At 42.0% G+C, this 19,010-nt stretch overlaps 1 protein-coding gene across 7 annotated transcripts in view; it reads left to right on the top strand.

The window, feature by feature from the left end:
* The window catches only part of mast3b (microtubule associated serine/threonine kinase 3b), a 64,288-nt gene that overhangs the window by 11,241 nt on the left and 34,037 nt on the right, over nucleotides 1–19,010 (top strand). For 4 of the 7 annotated variants that reach the window (XM_090235365.1, XM_090235364.1, XM_090235363.1 and 1 more), the window contains exons 1-3: nucleotides 9,931–10,413; nucleotides 11,934–12,022; nucleotides 13,984–14,056. In XM_090235365.1, the coding sequence (XP_090091491.1) occupies nucleotides 10,328–10,413; nucleotides 11,934–12,022; nucleotides 13,984–14,056 (248 nt within the window). In that variant the 5' untranslated portion in view covers nucleotides 9,931–10,327. Of the gene's footprint in view, nucleotides 1–870; nucleotides 961–9,930; nucleotides 10,414–11,933; nucleotides 12,023–13,983; nucleotides 14,057–19,010 lie in introns of those variants that run through there. The other 3 variants (XM_021603520.3, XM_021603519.3, XM_021603518.3) reach the window with 1 other exon arrangement.

Raw genomic sequence — 19,010 nt, 5'->3', positions numbered from 1 at the left:
GACGCACCACTGCACTTTATATACCAGGGTTGGCTGGCCTTCTCTAGTCACTCGTAGGCTCAGTCACTGGTATACTTTTATTTACAAAGCCATTTTGGGTTCACTACCATTTTATTTGGGAAATTGTTATTGTTCAGAAATGTGGTGGGTACTCTCTTCGTTCGCAGTACTTTATCCTGCTAACTGTTCCAAATGTCCCAACTGAATTTGGTTAAAGGGCTTTTATGTACTTTGCGCCATCAGCTTGGAACACCTTACAAAATACTTTTAACTGGAAGAACTTGTCCCGATTGGTGTTTTTAAATCACTGATGAAGGATTTTGAGACTGATTCCCTGACCTGTCAATGTTTTTAATTTGCTATTTTATGATTTTTCTTTTATACTCTTGTGAATTCTATAGTTTTTACTAGATTACTTGTAGTTTGTCATGTTGTCTGTCTGTAATTGTGTAATGACTTGGACCTGCCTTTCTTGGCCAGGACGCTCTTGAAAAAGAGATTTCTAATCTCAATGAGCCCTTCCTAGTTAAATAAAGGTAAACAAATCTAAATAAAAGCAAGTGAGCAAAAAATCATGCTGTGACATACCCTTGACATCGATCTGGTGTCTTGTACAGAACACTGAAATGGCTATCCGATGACAGACTATTATCCATACAATACTATCTGGAAAAAGTATCCCAAAACACAGCTGGGAAGTAAGTTGGTGTCATTTGCAAACAGTTGCCGAGTGTCTATCACAGACCTATAATGTCAGCCAATGAAAGTGAGACCTTGGGGTGCATCTCAGCCATTACCCAGGCACTGGTAGGCAACAGCGACCGTGCTGAGTCAGCACACTGATCCATGTGACCGTGTCTTGCCTTACAGTTTGTCACCCACTTGCCAGAGCCCAACTCTACTGAGCCCATGCAGCCCATGCAGCCCCTGCAGCCCCTTACAAACCCTACATCCCTGGAGGTAAGAAAGACAGCCCACATACAGCACACAGCCACATACAGCCACACAAGGGAATCAGGCCCACTTTATAGAACAGACAGGGGGCTTGAGAACAGCTCCTGTGAGGAATTATGAAGATACCTTTAAAGCAGACGTTGCTTTTACGGACTGTATTTTTGCAAATTTAATTTCACTGATGAAAGCACATTTTTCATCGCAGTAACATTGCCTAATTTGTTGAACCATAAACGTTAAAACACTGAACCATATTGTTTAGATAACATGTTGCAACGTGCAAAATGCAGCTGCTAGAAATTGTCTTAACTATTGGAAGTCATTTGGAGGAAAGGTTGCCTGGCTTATGGTGGTTGCCTGGCAACCCCCAATGGTACACTGCAGAGGAAAGGAAAACCATATGGCAAACCGAAGCAGCATACAGAATGCTATGTAGAGCATTAGGTTATTGTAATACATATAGTGAGAAATCATCTGTATCCTGATAATTTGGCAAAACTACCAAGAATATTGTTCAGTTCTGTTCACAGAGAAACTGTAATATACCAGTCATAGTTTTTGAAATGACATTTGGTTGAACTTCATTTTAGTTTGATCAAATTATTTTTTTGGACCACCAAGATTTCTTTATTTTACAACACTAAAGCGTTATGCATCAATTTCTTTCTCTACACCAGTTGTTCCTAAACTTTTTATAGTCCCGAACCCCTTCAAACATTCAACCTCCAGCTGCGTACCTCCTCTAGCACCAGGGCCAGCGCACTCTCAAATGTTGTTTTTTGCCATCATTGTAAGCCTGCCACACACACACACTATACAATACATTTATTAAACATAATGAGTGTGAGTTTGTCACAACCCAGCTCGTGGGAAGTGACAAAGTGCTCTTATAGGACCAAGGCACAAATAATAATATGATAATAATCAATAATTTTGCTCTTTATTTAACCATCTTACATATAAAGCCTTATTCACAATTTTTGATGATCAAATAACTGACCACAAGTTAATGAGAAGGGTGTGATTGAAAGGATGCACATAAATCTGCAATGTTGGGTTGTATTGGAGAGAGTTTCAGTCTTTTTCCACACATAGTCTGTGCCTGTATTTAGTTTTCATGCTAGTGAGGGCCGAGAATCCACTCTCACATAGGTATGTGGTTGCAAAGGGCATCAGTGCCTTAGCAGCGCGATTTGCCAAGACAGGATATTCTGATATTCGCAGCCCAATCCAGAAATCTGGCAGTGGCTTCTGATTAAATTCAATTTTCACAGAACCAATTTCGACGAGGCTGTCTTGTTCAGATATCGGTAAGTGGACTGGATGCAGGGCATGAAAGGGATAATGAACCCAGTTGTTTGTGTCATCCGTTTTGGGAAAGTACCTGCATAATTGCGCACCCAACTCACTCAGGTGCTTAGCTATATCACATTTGACATTGTCCGTAAGCTTGAGTTCATTTGCGAACAAAAAGTCATAAAATGATGGAAAGACCTGTGTGTTGTCCTTGTTACTGCATACAGAGAAGAGCTCCAACTTCTTAATCATAGCCTCAATTTTGTCCCGCACATTGAATATATATTTGCGGAGAGTCCCTGTAATCCTAGATTTAGATCATTCGGGCGAGAAAAAACATCACCCAGATAGGCCAGTTGTGTGAGAAACCCGTCATCATGCAAGTGGTCAGACAAGTGAAAATTAGTCTCTCAATTTAATTTTTTTTGTCAATACTTTGTCCAATGATAACAGGTATGTTTTAAAAATATTACATAGTCGCTGCCCATATCATTGCATAGTGCTGAAAATACACAAGAGTTCAGGGGCCTTGTTTTCTAGAGTGTCCAAAACTGTCAGGCATTCCCTTGGTAGCAAGATCCTCTCGGTGGATGCTGCAGTGTACCCATGTGGCGTCGGGAGCATCTGATTGCACGCACGTTACCACTCCACTATGTCTCCCTGTCATGGCTTTTGCGCCATCAGTACAGATACCAACACATCTTGACCACCAAAGTCCATTTCATGTCACAGAGCTGTCCAGTACTTTAAAAATATCCTCTCCTGTTGTCCTGGTTTCCAGTGGTTTGCAGAAGAGGATGTCTTCCTTAATTGACCGTAGTAAACGGTCACCAGCCCGGTACCACCAGTGCCGGCACCACGCACCAGGCCTACAGTGCGCCTCGGCAGTCCAGAGCGTCCGGCAATAGTACCCAGTCCAGAGCGTCCGGCGAAAGTCCACAGTCCGGAACCTCAAACAACGGGCCATAGTCCGGAACCTCCAAGGACGGGCCACAGTCCGGAACCTCCAACGACAGGCCACAGTCCGGGGTCTCCAGCGACTGTCCCCATTCCGGGGTCTCCAGCGACTGTCCCCATTCCGGGGTCTCCAGCGACTGTCCCCAGTCCGGGGTCTCCAGCGACGGTCCCCAGTCCAGAACATCCTGCGATGATCCACGCAGCGAGGGTCCCCAGGCCGGGGCCTACTGCAAGGATCTGCAGTCTAGAGCCTCCGACGATGATCCACGGGTCGGTGCTACAAGAGCGGACTAAGAGTAAAAAAGGGGGACGGCGTCCAAAACCAGAGCCGCCACTGAGGTTAGATGCCCACCCAGACCCTCCCATATAGGTTTAGGTTTGCAGCAGGGAGTCCGCACCTTTTTTGGGGGGGGGGGGGGGTCTGGGTGGGTGGTACTGTCACGCCCTGACCTTAGTTATCTATGTTTTCTCTATTATTTTGGTCAGGTCAGGGTGTGATGAGGGTGGGTATATGTGTTTTTGTTCTGTCTAGGGTTTTTGTATGTTTATGTTTTTTCTAGTCTGGGGGTTTATATGTCTACGGTTGCCTAGATTGGTTCTCAATCAGAGGTAGCTGTTTATCGTTGTCTCTAATTGGGGACCATATTTAGGTAGCCATATTCATTGGGTATTTTGTGGGTTATTGTCTAGGTGTAGTTGCCTGTTAGCACTCGTGTTATTACCTTCATGTTCATTTTGTTGTTTTGTATGGTTTGTTCAGTGTTTATTCTTCATTAAAATAAGTATGTATTCTTATCACGTTGCGCCTTGGTCTCCTCGTTATGACGAACATGACACGGACATATGCCAGGAGCTGTGCCAGGCCAGCCACCTCTGTTGACTCATCCAGCTGTAATGCATAGAATTCACTGGCTTGCATGAGAAGCAGTAATTGGTTCAAAACGTCTCCTGCCATGTCACTGATGTGTCGTGAAACAGTGTTGTTTGATGAAGGCATTATCTGTACAGTTTTTTGGCCTTTCCCCCCAGCATTGTCCCAGTCACGTGGTCAATGAAGCTGACAGTTGAGGACTTCTGTTTCTCAAACTAGACACACTAATGTACTTGTCCTCTTGCTCAGTTGTGCACCGGGGCCACCCACTCCTTTCTATTCTGGTAAGAGACAGTTTGCACTGTTCTGTGAAGGGTACACCGCATTGTAAGAGATATTCAGTTTCTTGGCAATTTCTCGTTCAAAAGTGCATATACAGTTGAAGTCGGAAGTTTACATACACTTAGTTTGGAGTCATTAAAACTAGTTTTTCAACCACTCCACACATTTCTTGTTAACAAACTATAGTTTTGTCAAGTCGTTTAGGACATCTACTTTGTGCATGATAAGTAATTTTTCCAACAATTGTTTACAGATTATTTCACTTATAACTCACTGTATCACAATTCCAGTGGGTCAGAAGTTTACATACACTAAGTTGACTGTGCATTTAAACAGATTGGAAGATTCCAGAAATTGACGTCATGGCTTTAGAAGCTTCTGATAGGCTAATTGACATCATTTGAGTCAATTGGAGGTGTACCTGTGGATGTATTTCAAGGCCTACCTTCAAACTCGGTGGCTCTTTGCTTGACATCATGGGAAAATCAAAAGAAATCAGCCAAGACCTCAGAAAATAAATTGATAAATAAAAATAAATTACATTTCCAAAAGCCTGAAGGTACCACGTTCATCTGTACAGACAATAGTAGGCAAGTATAAACACCATGGGACCATGCAGTCGACATACCGCTCAGGAAGGAGACGCGTTCTGTCTCCAAGAGATGAACGTACTTTTGTGCGAAAAGTGAAAATCAATCCCAGAACAACAGCAAAGGACCTTGTGAAGATGCTGGAGGAAACAGGTACAAAAGTATCTATATCCATAGTAAAACAAGTCCTATATCGACATAACCTGAATGGCCACTCAGCAAGGAAGAAGCCACTGCTCCAAAACCACCATAAAACAGACAGACTATAGTTTGCAACTGCACATGGGGACAAAGGTCGTACTTTTTGGAGAAATGTCCTCTGGTCTGATGAAACAGAAATATAATTGTTTTGGTCATAATGACCATCGTTATGTTTGGGGGAAAAAGGGGGAGGCTTGCAAGCTGAAGAACACAATCCCAACCGTGAAGCACGGGGGTGGCAGCATCATGGTGTGGGGATGCTTTGCTGCAGGAAGCGACTGCTGCACTTCACAAAATAGATGGCATCATGAGGCAGAAAAATTATGTGGATATATTGATGCAACATCTCAAGACATCAGTCAGGAAGTTAAAGCTTGGTCGCAAATGAGTCTTCCAAATGTACAATGACCCCAAGCATACTTCCAAAGTTGTGGCAAAATGCCTTAAGGACAACAAAGTCAAGGTATTGGAGTGGTCATCACAAAGCCCTGACCTCAATCCTATAGAAAATTTGTGGACAGAACTGAAAGCGTGTGCGAGCAAGGAGGCCTACAAACCTGACTCAGTTACACCAGCTCTGTCAGGAGGAATGGGCCAAAATTCACCCAATTATTGTGGGAAGCTTGTGGAAGGCTACCCTAAACGTTTGACCCAAGTTAAACAATTTGAAGGCAATGCTACCAAATACTAATTGAGTGTATGTGATCTTCTGAACCACTGGGAATGTGATGAGAGAAATAAAAGCTGAAATAAATACTTCTCTCTACTATTATTCTGACATTTCACATTCTTAAAATAAAGTGGTGATCCTAACTGACCTAGACAGGGAATTTCTACTAGGGTTAAATGTCAGGAATTGTGAAATACTGAGTTTAAATGTATTTGGCTAAGGTGTATGTAAACTTCTGACTTCAACTCTATATGTGCACAGCATTTGAAAAAACTACTCCATGTGCCGATGTTAAAGTGGATTTGGGAGTACTCAGTAGAGTCTGTAGAATCTATATATGGTGTCTTTTCATGGGGCACTGAGTAATATGGAGTGTTGCAGGCCTTTTACTTCGCCCATTACATTGGCCACAATGCAAATCACTGTATATGCATTACACATTGGCTTATAGGTAAAAAAAAAAAAAAAACTGTTCTATGTGCTGATGTGAACTGGGGTTTGGAGAACTCAGTTGGGTCTGTAGAATCTATATATGGTGTTATTTCATGTTATTTAAATACCCAGCAGTACTACTCTCAAAAAACAAACACTTAAGACCAACATTTTAGTTCAAATGAACATTTTATTTATTCATTACTTTATTTGGGCTACATTTCAATAGAACAACAGAATTTGCTAAATGATTGACTATCTGATAAGCGCTTTGAGTTATAGCCCTAACTAGTATTGGAATCTTCTTTGGAGATTTTTATGTATTTGGCAAAAATATATATATTTGTTCTGGTAATTTTCACATTGAAACCTCATCGGGAGGATGTATGTTTGGCATGCTTTTTACATTTGTATCACAAATCATTAGAGAACATCATGATGAAAGTGAACATTCTAGACCCTTTTAGGCCCTTTTTAGACCGAAACATGCCTCCAGAATCCTTTTTTCACTATACGCCAATATATAGTTCATATACAGTGCCTTGCGAAAGTATTTGGCCCCCTTGAACTTTGCGACCTTTTGCCACATTTCAGACTTCAAACATAAAGATATAAAACTGTATTTTTTTGTGAAGAATCAACAACAAGTGGGACACAATCATGAAGTGGAACGACATTTATTTGATATTTCATACTTTTTTAACAAATCAAAAACTGAAAAATTGGGCGTGCAAAATTATTCAGCCCCTTTACTTTCAGTGCAGCAAACTCTCTCCAGAAGTTCAGTGAGGATCTCTGAATGATCCAATGTTGACCTAAATGACTAATGATGATAAATACAATCCACCTGTGTGTAATCAAGTCTCCGTATAAATGCACCTGCACTGTGATAGTCTCAGAGGTCTGTTAAAAGCGCAGAGAGCATCATGAAGAACAAGGAACACACCAGGCAGGTCCGAGATACTGTTGTGAAGAAGTTTAAAGCCGGATTTGGATACAAAATGATTTCCCAAACTTTAAACATCCCAAGGAGCACTGTGCAAGCGATAATATTGAAATGGAAGGAGTATCAGACCACTGCAAATCTACCAAGACCTGGCCGTCCCTCTAAACTTTCAGCTCATACAAGGAGAAGACTGATCAGAGATGCAGCCAAGAGGCCCATGATCACTATGGATGAACTACAGAGATCTACAGCTGAGGTGGGAGACTCTGTCCATAGGACAACAATCAGTCGTATATTGCACAAATCTGGCCTTTATGGAAGAGCGGCAAGAAGAAAGCCATTTCTTAAAGATATCCATAAAAAGTGTCATTTAAAGTTTGCCACAAGCCACCTGGGAGACACACCAAACATGTGGAAGAAGGTGCTCTGGTCAGATGAAACCAAAATTGAACTTTTTGGCAACAATGCAAAACGTTATGTTTGGCGTAAAAGCAACACAGCTGAACACACCATCCCCACTGTCAAACATGGTGGTGGCAGCATCATGGTTTGGGCCTGCTTTTCTTCAGCAGGGACAGGGAAGATGGTTAAAATTGATGGGAAGATGGATGGAGCCAAATACAGGACCATTCTGGAAGAAAACCTGATGGAGTCTGCAAAAGACCTGGGACGGAGATTTGTCTTCCAACAAGACAATGATCCAAAACATAAAGCAAAATCTACAATGGAATGGTTCAAAAATAAACATATCCAGGTGTTAGAATGGCCAAGTCAAAGTCCAGACCTGAATCCAATCGAGAATCTGTGGAAAGAACTGAAAACTGCTGTTCACAAATGCTCTCCATCCAACCTCACTGAGCTCGAGCTGTTTTGCAAGGAGGAATGGGAAAAAATGTCAGTCTCTCGATGTGCAAAACTGATAGAGACATACCCCAAGCGACTTACAGCTGTAATCGCAGCAAAAGGTGGCGCTACAAAGTATTAACTTAAGGGGGCTGAATAATTTTGCATGCCCAATTTTTCAGTTTTTGATTTGTTTAAAAAGGTTGAAATATCCAATAAATGTCGTTCCACTTCATGATTGTGTACCACTTGTTGTTGATTCTTCAAAAAAAAAAATACAGTTTTATATCTATGTTTGAAGCCTGAAATGTGGCAAAAGGTCGCAAAGTTCAAGGGGGCCGAATACTTTCGCAAGGCACTGTATATTTGCATTATGACCTATGGAATGGTTGAAGTAAAATTCCAGCAACACTACGTATTATTCAGTGCCCCATGAAATTACACCATATACTGTATATACTGAACAGAAATATAAACGCAACATGCAACAATTTCAAAGATTTTACTGAGTTACAGTTCATTTAAGGAAATCAGTCAATTGAAATAAATTCAGTAGGCCCTAATATATGGATTTCACATGACTGGGAATACAGATATGCATCTGTTGGGGTGTGGATCAGAAAAACTGTCCGTATCTTGTGTGACCATCAGTTGCCTCATGCAGTGCGACACATCTCCTTCACATAGAGTTGATCTGCTGTTGATTGTGGCCTGTGGAATGTTGTCCCACTCCTCTTTAATGGCTGTGCAAAGTTGCTGGATATTGGCGGAAACTGGAACACTGTCATAGACGTCGATCCAGAGCATCCCAAACATGCTCAATGGGTGACAAGTCTGGTGGGTATGCAGGCCATGGACAAATTGGGACATTTTCAGATTCCAGGAATTATGTACAGATCCTTGCGACATGGGCTGTGCATTATCATGCTGAAATGAGATGATGACAGCGGATGAATGGTATGACAATGGGCCTCAGGAACTCGACACGGTATCACTGAGCATTCAAATTGCCATCGATAAAATACAATTGTGTTCCTTGTCTGCAGCTTATGCCTGCCCATACCATAACCACCCCGCCACCATGGGGCACTGTTCACAACGTTGACATCCGCAAACCGCTCTGCCAAATGACATCATACACGAGGTCAGCGCTTGTGAAGCCATTTGGACATACTGCCAAATTCTCTAAAATGACGTTGGAGGTGGATTATGGTAGAGAAATTAACATTTCATTATCTGGCAACAGCTCTGGTGGACATTCCTGCAGTCAGTTTGCCAATCGCACACTCCCTAAAAACTTGAGACATCTGTGGCATTGTGCTGTACGACAAAACTGCACATTATAGAGTGGCCTTTTATCGCCCCCAGCACAAGGTCTACCTGTGTAATGTCCATGCTGTTTAATCAGCTTCTTCATATGCCACACCTTTCAGGTGGATGGGCTATCTTGGAAAATGAGAAATGCTCACTAACAGGGATGTAAACAAATGTGTTCACAACATTTTAGAAAAGTAATATTTTTGTGGATTTTCTGGGATCTTTTATTTCAGCTCATGAAACATGGGACCAACACTTTACGTGTTGAGTTTATATTTTTGTTCAATGTAGATTCTACAGACCCTACTGAGTGCTCCCAACCCCACTTTTACATAGGCACCCCCCAAAAAATTGCACTAAGCCCAATGTTGTCAACAATCCAGTCTGACCATTGTATTTTTCAATAGTGGTCTCAAGTTTTACATATTTAAAACATTTCCCATAAATTCCTTCTTGCATTTGCTTATAAGCACAATAAAAATCGACATTAATAAAAATGTAATATCTTTTGAAAGAGGTAACCACTTTGCAATGTTTTGGAATGCCGACTTTTATTTTAAAGGTTTCCTTTATTAACGCAGGGAAGTGACGTCATCGTGTGTGCTGAACAGAATACTAGTGAAAAGTCTAATGTGTCTATGGTAGTAGGCTATATCAGTCAGCGATGGAGTTTTGGCAGCAGAGAGAGTAGCCCATGTCCACCGGGAACACTTTCCAGGCAGAAGATGTAGGCCTAGGTGCTTGAATATGAGGCAAAATAAAGCGAAGGTGGCGCTGAAAGCTGGTTGAATGATAGCCAAGCTGACTAGCTAGTCCAGGGAACACAACATACTGCCACCGCGATGGAGGGTCTACCCGTGGATTTGTGGGTTCCATTCTCGGGTCCTGTATCCACCATCTAGGAGATTCAATAATTATTTATTTTGGATCGGAATGTGTGTTCTTTTTCGTTGTAAACAACATCCACCATGTCGGATCCAAGTTACTGGACCGCAGTGCCAACCCACAACAAGTCTCATTTTGTAACAGGATCAATGCTAAAACGATCAAAAAGGTAGGTAGGAAAGGTTCTGGTTTATGTAGTTATGTAACAAAGCTCAACGGCAGACAATTATGGTCCTTTTAATGTGTTGTGTATTCTTTTTTTAAAGGATCTTTTCTTGTGTTGGCCTTGCTGATGTTCTCAGACAAGTCTCTGAAATAACCCGTCTATGGTCCAGATGGCCATCCAGATGGACACATGCTTGACCTCAACTTGCATTGTGTCCATTTCACATATTCAGAAACAATGTAACTAGATAAAAACATTACTTTGTAAGTGATAACATAGCCGATGTTGACGCTCATTCATTGGCTCCCATTTGGTTTCGATATTGGTGCCACGCGCGGTCTTATCCCCATTGTTTTAGTTTCAGAGCGTTCAGCTAAACGTGGTCAGTGCTTAGAAAATGTGCTGATTGTGAATATGTATCATTGACTACAATATAGTTATTGAAAGACAAAACAAATAGGCCTACAGATTATTCGTGTTTAAGTCTGTAATACTGTTATAACAAAAAGGGAACAAAATAGTTATGTATTCAATAATTAATGACCTAACTACAGTCCTTGTTAGATCCAAAACAATGACACTATGCAGAATAAATATTCCTGGTTCACGTAGAATATTTGGTTGCTCACTGCTGTGCAAAAACATCCTAGTTCTGGATGACCTATGGGAGTCACTTACAATAATTTGATGGGTGCTTATATTTGATATATGTCCTATTTCATACATGTGATGCTCATCTGTCCTTTATTGACCCTTATTGTGCCCATTCTGGTCAAATCGAGATGATTTACTTGACTCCTCCTCAGTCTTTATAATAAACGGTCTGACTCTCTGTCTGTGAGTATGCCTCCTGTTGATGTACATAGGCCTATGATCAAAGTGGTCGATTTTTAGTGGATGTTTTGTTATACAAGTGTCTCACCCTCACATTTTGTTGCTTCACAGTTATTAACAATAGCCGTTTGCAATTGTGTTGATTTTGGTTATATTGAAGTTTTGAAAGAAAGTTTTGCCGTTTAAAAGTTAGTTTCCAGCAATTATATGCATTATGTCATAGATAATGCTGTTGTTTTTGGAAATTTCAATTCTGACAGTCTAGCTTTTAGTTCTCAAAGATGGTAAAATAATGTGTTCATTATCTTTTCTACATACTTTATATGTTGTTTTAGTTGTTTAAGTTTAGACAACGTTTGTTTATTACACTGTTTGGACTTAGGCAACCCCAAAAAACGCTTAGGTGGCCCGCCCAAGGATTTCAGTGGCAGAAAAATCCCTGCATTGCTTGCTAGTCATAGCCAATTACTCACATTGAAAGCAATGCATCTTTGCCCCTTCCAGAATAGAAACAAGCCTGTTTTTGATGATCTTTTCCCCCCTGTGGCTTAGACTCATGACACCACTTGAACTATTCCTATTGCTATTTGAAGGCGGAACTAACTCATGTTTTGAAGCACTGCCAGATGGATGACTGAAGTGTTTTGTAGCTGGTGACTGACATCTCTGTTCCTGTTTATGTTCCACAGTTGCCGGAGCAGCAACAGGAAGAGTCTTGGCCTGGGGACACCTTCGCCCACTCTGTCACGCCCTCTCTCCCCACTCTCCGTCCACACCGGTAAGAACCATCACAGGAACAGAAGTTTGTCTCCAATGTATGTAGCCTGTTTATGTAGCTTATAGTACACTACGTAGACTTATTCCTACCCGTTGACACGTTTGAATGTTTTAGAGTAGGCTGTCCTACTACAACATAGCAAGTGCAAGTATCAATATTTTGGATTTCTCTTGCTATCATTGGGACCTCAAAGCATTTTTAGATATATGCTGTGCTGATTGTAGAAAATAAAGGAGGAGACATACATCTTATTGGTCAGAAAATATAAAAATTGGTTCTTCAGTAAAGGGTGGGTTTTTGTGTTTCCCTTTAGCATTTGAATCAATGGGAGTGTATACAGTGCCATCAGAAACTATTCACACCCCTTGACTTTTTCCACATTTTGTTGTGGTACAGCCTGAATTTAAAATGGATTAGACCGAGATTTTGTGTCACTGGCCTACACGCAATACCCTATAATGGCAAAGTGGAATTATTATTTTCAGACATTGACAAATTACTAAAAAATCTAAAGCTGAAATGTTGAGTCAATAAGTACCGAACCCCTTCGTTATGGCAGGCCTAAATTAAGTTCGGGAGTAAAACTCTTCTTAACACGTCACATAATAAGCTGCATGGACTGTTTAACATGATTTTCTGTACCCCACATACAATAATCTGTAAGGTCCTTAAGTCGCGCAGTGAATTTCGAACACAGATTCAACCACAAAGACCAGGGTTTCCAATTCCAATTCCTATTGGTGGAAAAAAGCAGACATTGAATATCCCTATGGGCATGGTGAAGTTATTAATTACACTGTTGATGGTGTATCAGTACACACAGTTACTACAAAGATGCAGGCGCCCTGCCTAACTCAGTTGCCGGAGGGTAAGGAAACCGCTCAGTGATTTCACCATGAAGCCAATGGTTACTTTAAAACAGTTGTTTTAAACAGGCTGTGTCAGGAGAAAACTGAGGATGGGCCAACAACATTGTATTTACTCCACAATACTAACCTAACTGACAGAGTGAAAATAAGGAAGCCTGTACAGAATAAAAAACATTCTTATTTGCAATAAGTCACTAAAGTAAAACTGAAAAAAATGTGGCAAAGAAATGAACTTTGAGTCCTGAATACAAAGCGTTATGTTTGGGGCAAATCCAACACATCACTGAGTTAATATTACTACTCATATTATTTTCAAGCATGGGGTGGCTGCATCATGTTATGTGTATGCTTGTCATCGGCAAGGACTAGGGAGATTTTTAGGATAAAAAGAAATGGAATAGAGCTAAGCACTTTATGTAAATGAGAGATTTCTGTATTTCATTTCTAAGAACATGTTTTCACTTTGTCATTATGGGGTATTGTGTATACTGTGGATGGGTGAGAGAAAATATATGTAATAACTTTTGAATTCAGGCTGTAACACAACAAAATGTGGAATAAGTCAAGGGGTATGAGTACTTTCTGAAGGCACTGTATCACTTCTGGTTGTCAAGCACCCTATGAATAGAGTTCTGCACGAGGGCCCTACATGCCAGAGATGTGCAGACATTCTCTTTCAAGTTCTATCATGTCGAGACCTATCTGATTAGGGGGCACAATTTAAGCATTCATTATGTTCAGTTGAATTAATTGGTAGCAAAATGCTCCCATGTTAATGAACACTTGTGTCTCGAGTACACAAAGGTCCAGGCACTGTCAAAGACAAACAAAATTATACTTTACAATGTCGCATAGCCTCCTCTCCATTAATGCCCTTTGATGCTAACTGCTGCTATGTTTGGCACCATAAACCAGACCTATTTGAGATATTATTCAGTCTAGCTACTTACAGTACCTGAGACTTGCCTCCATACAGTTTGCTTCGACCTTATTCAAAATATGAATAGGGTTTCAATCGCTATAATTACCTATTCTTATTTATCCGAGCTTAATTCATTGTAATGATGATAATCATCCCTTGTTTCTTTTCAGCTGCAAGCAGTCCCATAGACAGCCCCCGAAATGTGTCCACCAGTGCCTCCCTCAACTTCCCATTTGCTCGCAGGTATGTGGTAGGGTTGAATGGCGGAAACCCTGTTACCGACATTTTACCGGGATTTACCGCCCAAAACCAATCCCTTTTCCTGGAATAAATAACTGTGAGACACCAGTAAATTATAATACATTATTTATATGATTAGCATGGTGTGAAATTGAACTGTTAAGTTATATGCTTCTCTTGTAAAGATTATACTTTTTTTCATTGCAGCTGCAGAGTTTTAAAACCGCCTATCACTCTAATATTGTTGCTGTAACTCAGTGCATGCGCGACCACTCTCTCGCAGTCTTTCTCTCTCTCCATCAACTTCATTCATATTGCATCCAAAATAGATCATCCTGTTCTAGAGTGAAATCAATCAATCAAATGTATTTATGAAGCCCTTTTTACATCCTCCGATGTCACAAAGTGCTATACAGATGTCCAGCCTAAAACCCCAAACAGTAAGCAATGCAGATGTAGAAGCACAGTGGCTGGAAAGGCAGGAACCTAGGAAGAAGCCTAGAGAGGAACCAGACTGAGGGGTGGCCAGTCCTCTTCTGGCTGTGCCGGGTGGAGATTATAACAGTAAATGGCCAAGATGTTCAAACGTTCATAGATGACCAGCAGGGTCAAATAATAATAATCACAGTGGTTGTAGAGGGTGCAACGGGTCAGCACCTCAGGAGTAAATGTCAGTTTGCTTTTCATAGCCGATCATTCAGAGGTTGAGACAGCAGGTGCGGTAGAGAGAGAGAGTCGAAAACAGCAGGTCCGGGATAAGGTAGCACGTCCGGTGAAGAGAGAGAAAGAGAGAGAGAATTAGAGGGAGCATACTTAAATTCACACAGGACACCGGATAAAACAGGATAAATACTCCAGATATAACAGACTGACCCAAGCCCCCCCCACACATGTATTATTGCAGTATAAATACTGGAGGCTGAGACAGGAGGGGTCGGGAGACACTGTGGCCATGTCCGACGATAAACCCGGACAGGGCCAACCAGGCAGGATATAAACCCACCCACTTTGCCAAAGCACAGCCCCCACAACACTAGAGGGATATCTTCAACCACCAACTTACTACCCTGAGAGAAGGCCAAGTATAGCCCACGGAGATCTCCCCCACAGCACAAACCCGAGGGGGGGCGCCAAACCAGACAGGAAGATCACATCAGTGACTCAACCCACTCAAGTGACGCAGCCCTCCTAGGGACGGCATGCACCAGTAAGCCAGTGACTCAGCCCCATAATAGGGTTAGAGGCAGAGAACCTCAGTGCAGAGAGGGGAATCGGCCAGGCGGAGACAGCAAGGGCGGTTCGTCGCTCCAGTGCCTTTCCGTTGACATTCACACTCCTGGGCCAGACTACACTCAATCATAGGACCTATTGAAGAGACAATAAAGACTTAAAGGTTGAGACCAAGTTTGCGTCTCTCACATGGATAGGCAGACCGTTCCATAAAAATGGAGCTCCATAGGAGAAAGCCCTTGCCTCCAGCAGTTTGCTTCGAAATTCTATGGACAATAAGGAGGCCTGCGTCTTGTGACCCTAGCGTAGGTGTGTACGGCAAGACCAAATCGGAAAGATAGGTAGGAGCAAGCCCATGTAATGCTTTGTAGGTTAGCAGTAAAACATTGAAATCAGCCCTAGCATTAACAGGAAGCCAGTGTAGCACTGGATTAATATGATCAAATTCTTTGGTTCTAGTCAAGATTCTAGCAGCCGTATTTAGCACTAACTGACGTTTATTTAGTGCTTTATCCGGGTAGCCGGAAAGTAGAGAATTGCAGTCTAATCTAGAAGTGACAAAAGCATGGATATATTTTTTCTGCATCATTTTTGGACAGAAAGTTTCTGATTTTGCAATGTTACGTAGATGGAAAAAAGCTGTCTTTGAAATAGTCTTGATATGTTCGTCAAAAGAGAGATCAGGGTCCAGAGTAACGCTGAGGTCCTTCACAGTTTTAATTGTGGTACAACCATCAAGATTCATTGTCAGATCCAACAGAAGATCTCTTTGTTTCTTGGGACCTAGAATTATCATCTCTGTTTTGTTTTGAGTTTAAAAGTAAAACATTTGCCACCATCCACTTCCTTATGTCTGAAACACAGGCTTCCAATTGTGGGGCTTCACCATGTTTCATCAAATCAAAATCAAATGTATTTATATAGCCCTTCGTCCATCAGCTGATATCTCAAAGTGCTGTACAGAAACCCAGCCTAAAACCCCAAACAGCAAGCAATGCGGGTGTAGAAGCACGGTGGCTAGAAAAAACTCCCTAGAAAGCCCAAAACATAGGAAGAAACCTAGAGAGGAACCAGGCTATGTGGGGTGGCCAGTCCTCTTCTGGCTGTGCCGGGTGGAGATTATAACAGAACATGGCCAAGATGTTCAAATGTTCATAAATGACCAGCATGGTCAAATAATAATAATCACAGGCAGAACAGTTGAAACTGGAGCAGCAGCACGGCCAGTTGGACTGGGGACAGCAAGGAGTCATCATGCCAGGTAGTCCTGAGGCATGGTCCTAGGGCTCAGGTCCTCCGAGAGAGAGAGAGAAAGAAAGAGAATTAGAGAGAGCATACTTAAATTCACACAGGACACCGGATAGGACAGAAGAAGTACTCCAGATATAACAAACTGACCCTAGCCCCCCGACACATAAACTACTGCAGCATAAATACTGGAGGCTGAGACAGGAGGGGTCAGGAGACACTGTGGCCCCATCCGATGATACCCCCGGACAGGGCCAAACAGGAAGGATATAACCCCACCCACTTTGCCAAAGCACAGCCCCCACACCACTAGAGGTATATCTTCAACCACCAACTTACCATCCTGAGACAAGGCCGAGTATAGCCCACAAACATCTCCGCCACGGCACAACCCAAGGGGGGGCGCCAACCCAGACAGGAAGATCACATCAGTGACTCAACCCACTCAAATGACGCACCCCTCCTAGGGACGGCATGAAAGAGCACCAGTAAGCCAGTGACTCAGCCCCTGCAATAGGGTTAGAGGAAGAGAATCCCAGCAGAGAAAGGGGAACCGGCCAGGCAGAGATAGCAAGGGCGTTTCGTTCCTACAGAGCCTTTCCGTTCACCTTCACACTCCTGGGCCAGACTACACTCAATCATATGACCCACTGAAGAGATTAGTCTTCAGTAAAGACTTTAAGGTTGAGCCCGAATTTGCGTCTCTCACATGGGTAGGCAGACCATTCCATAAAAATGGAGCTCTATAGGAGAAAGCCCTGCCTCCAGTTGTAAGCTTAGAAATTCTAGGGACAATTAGGAGGCCTGGGTCTTGTGACCGTAGCGTTGGTGTAGGTATGTACGGCAGGACCAAATCAGAGAGATAGGTAGGAGCAAGCCCATGTAATGCTTTGTAGGTTAGCAGTAAAACCTTGAAATCAGCCCTTCCCTTGACAGAAAGCCAGTGTAGGGAGGCTAGCACTGGAGTAATATGATCAAATTTGTTGGTTCTAGTCAGGATTCTAGCAGCCGTATTTAGCACTAACTGAAGTTTATTTAGTGCTTTATCCGGGTAGCCGGAAAGTAGAGCATTGCAGTAGTCTAACCTAGAAGTAACAAAAGCATGGATTCATTTTTCTACATTATTTTTGGACAGATAGTTTCTGATTTTTGCAATGTTACGTAGATGGAAAAAAGCTGTCCTTGAAACAATCTTGATATGTTCATCAAAACAGAGATCAGGGTCCAGAGGAGCGCCGACGAATGTACAACCATTAAGATTAATTGTCAGATTCAACAGAAGATCTCTTTGTTTCTTGGGACCTAGAACAAGCATCTCTGTTTTGTCCGAGTTTAACAGTAGTAAGTTTGCAGCCATCCACTTCCTTATGTCTGAAACACAGGCTTCTAGCGAGGGCAATTTTGGGGCTTCACCATGTTTCATTGAAATGTACAGCTGTGTGTCATCCGCATAGCAGTGAAAGTTAACATTATGTTTTCGAATGACATCCCCAAGAGGTAAAATATATAGTGAAAACAATAGTGGTCCTAAAACAAACCTTAAGGAACACCGAAATGTACAGTTGATTTGTCAGAGGACAAACCATTCACAGAGACAAACTGATATCTTTCCGACAGATAAGATCTAAACCAGGCCAGAACTTGTCCGTGTAGACAAATTTGGGTTTCCAATCTCTCCAAAAGAATGTGGTGATCGATGGTATCAAAAGCAGCACTAAAGTCTAGGAGCACAAGGACAGATGCAGAGCCTTGGTCTGACGCCATTAAAATGTAATGTAGCACCTTCACGAGTGCAGTCTCAGTGCTATGATGGGGTCTAAAACCAGACTGAAGCGTTTCGTATACATTGTTTGTCTTCAGGAATGCAGTGAGTTGCTGCGCAACAGCTTTTCCAATTTTTTTTTTGAAAGGAATGGTAGATTCGATATGTTTTTATATTTTCTGGGTTTGGCTTTTTCAAGAGAGGCTTTATTACTGCCACTTTTAGTGAGTTTGGTACACATCTGACTGGAAAGGGAGCCGTTTATTATGTTCTATATAGGAGGGCCAAGCACAGGAAGCAGCTCTATGTAGCCCTATACAGTGTATGTATTTGTTCTAGCCTACCTCTTTTAGGTAATACATTCAATGCAGTATTAGCCTTATATTTAGCTAGTTAATGGTTTATGCATAGTAAGCTTCTGACTTTTAGCCTCCATTTCTTGCGCAATACGCATGCACCTGTGCTCTGCTGGCCTCCTCTTAAAAAGACTAGAAAGACTATTAGACTATTTGAAGAGGGGCGCAAGCTCTTTTTTTGCTGAACGTTAAATAGAGCAGCCAACAGAACTCACGGGTAGTTTGAAAGAAGAGCGTACACGCGATGGCGGTAGGCTATTGCAGTCATTTATTCAGACCCATAACCATTCAATCTTTGGAAAGAGAGGTGAAAGCCGTCTGCATCTAATTCTAGTCCTATATTATTCAAGCATGTCATTAG

This window comes from Oncorhynchus mykiss, chromosome 5, assembly GCF_057628025.1.
Source record: "Oncorhynchus mykiss isolate SJ-2025 chromosome 5, ASM5762802v1, whole genome shotgun sequence".
In the NCBI taxonomy this organism is placed as follows: Eukaryota; Metazoa; Chordata; class Actinopteri; order Salmoniformes; family Salmonidae; genus Oncorhynchus; species Oncorhynchus mykiss.
Note: the sequence above shows the minus strand (reverse complement) of the source record. Positions and strands in the feature narration are given on the sequence as shown.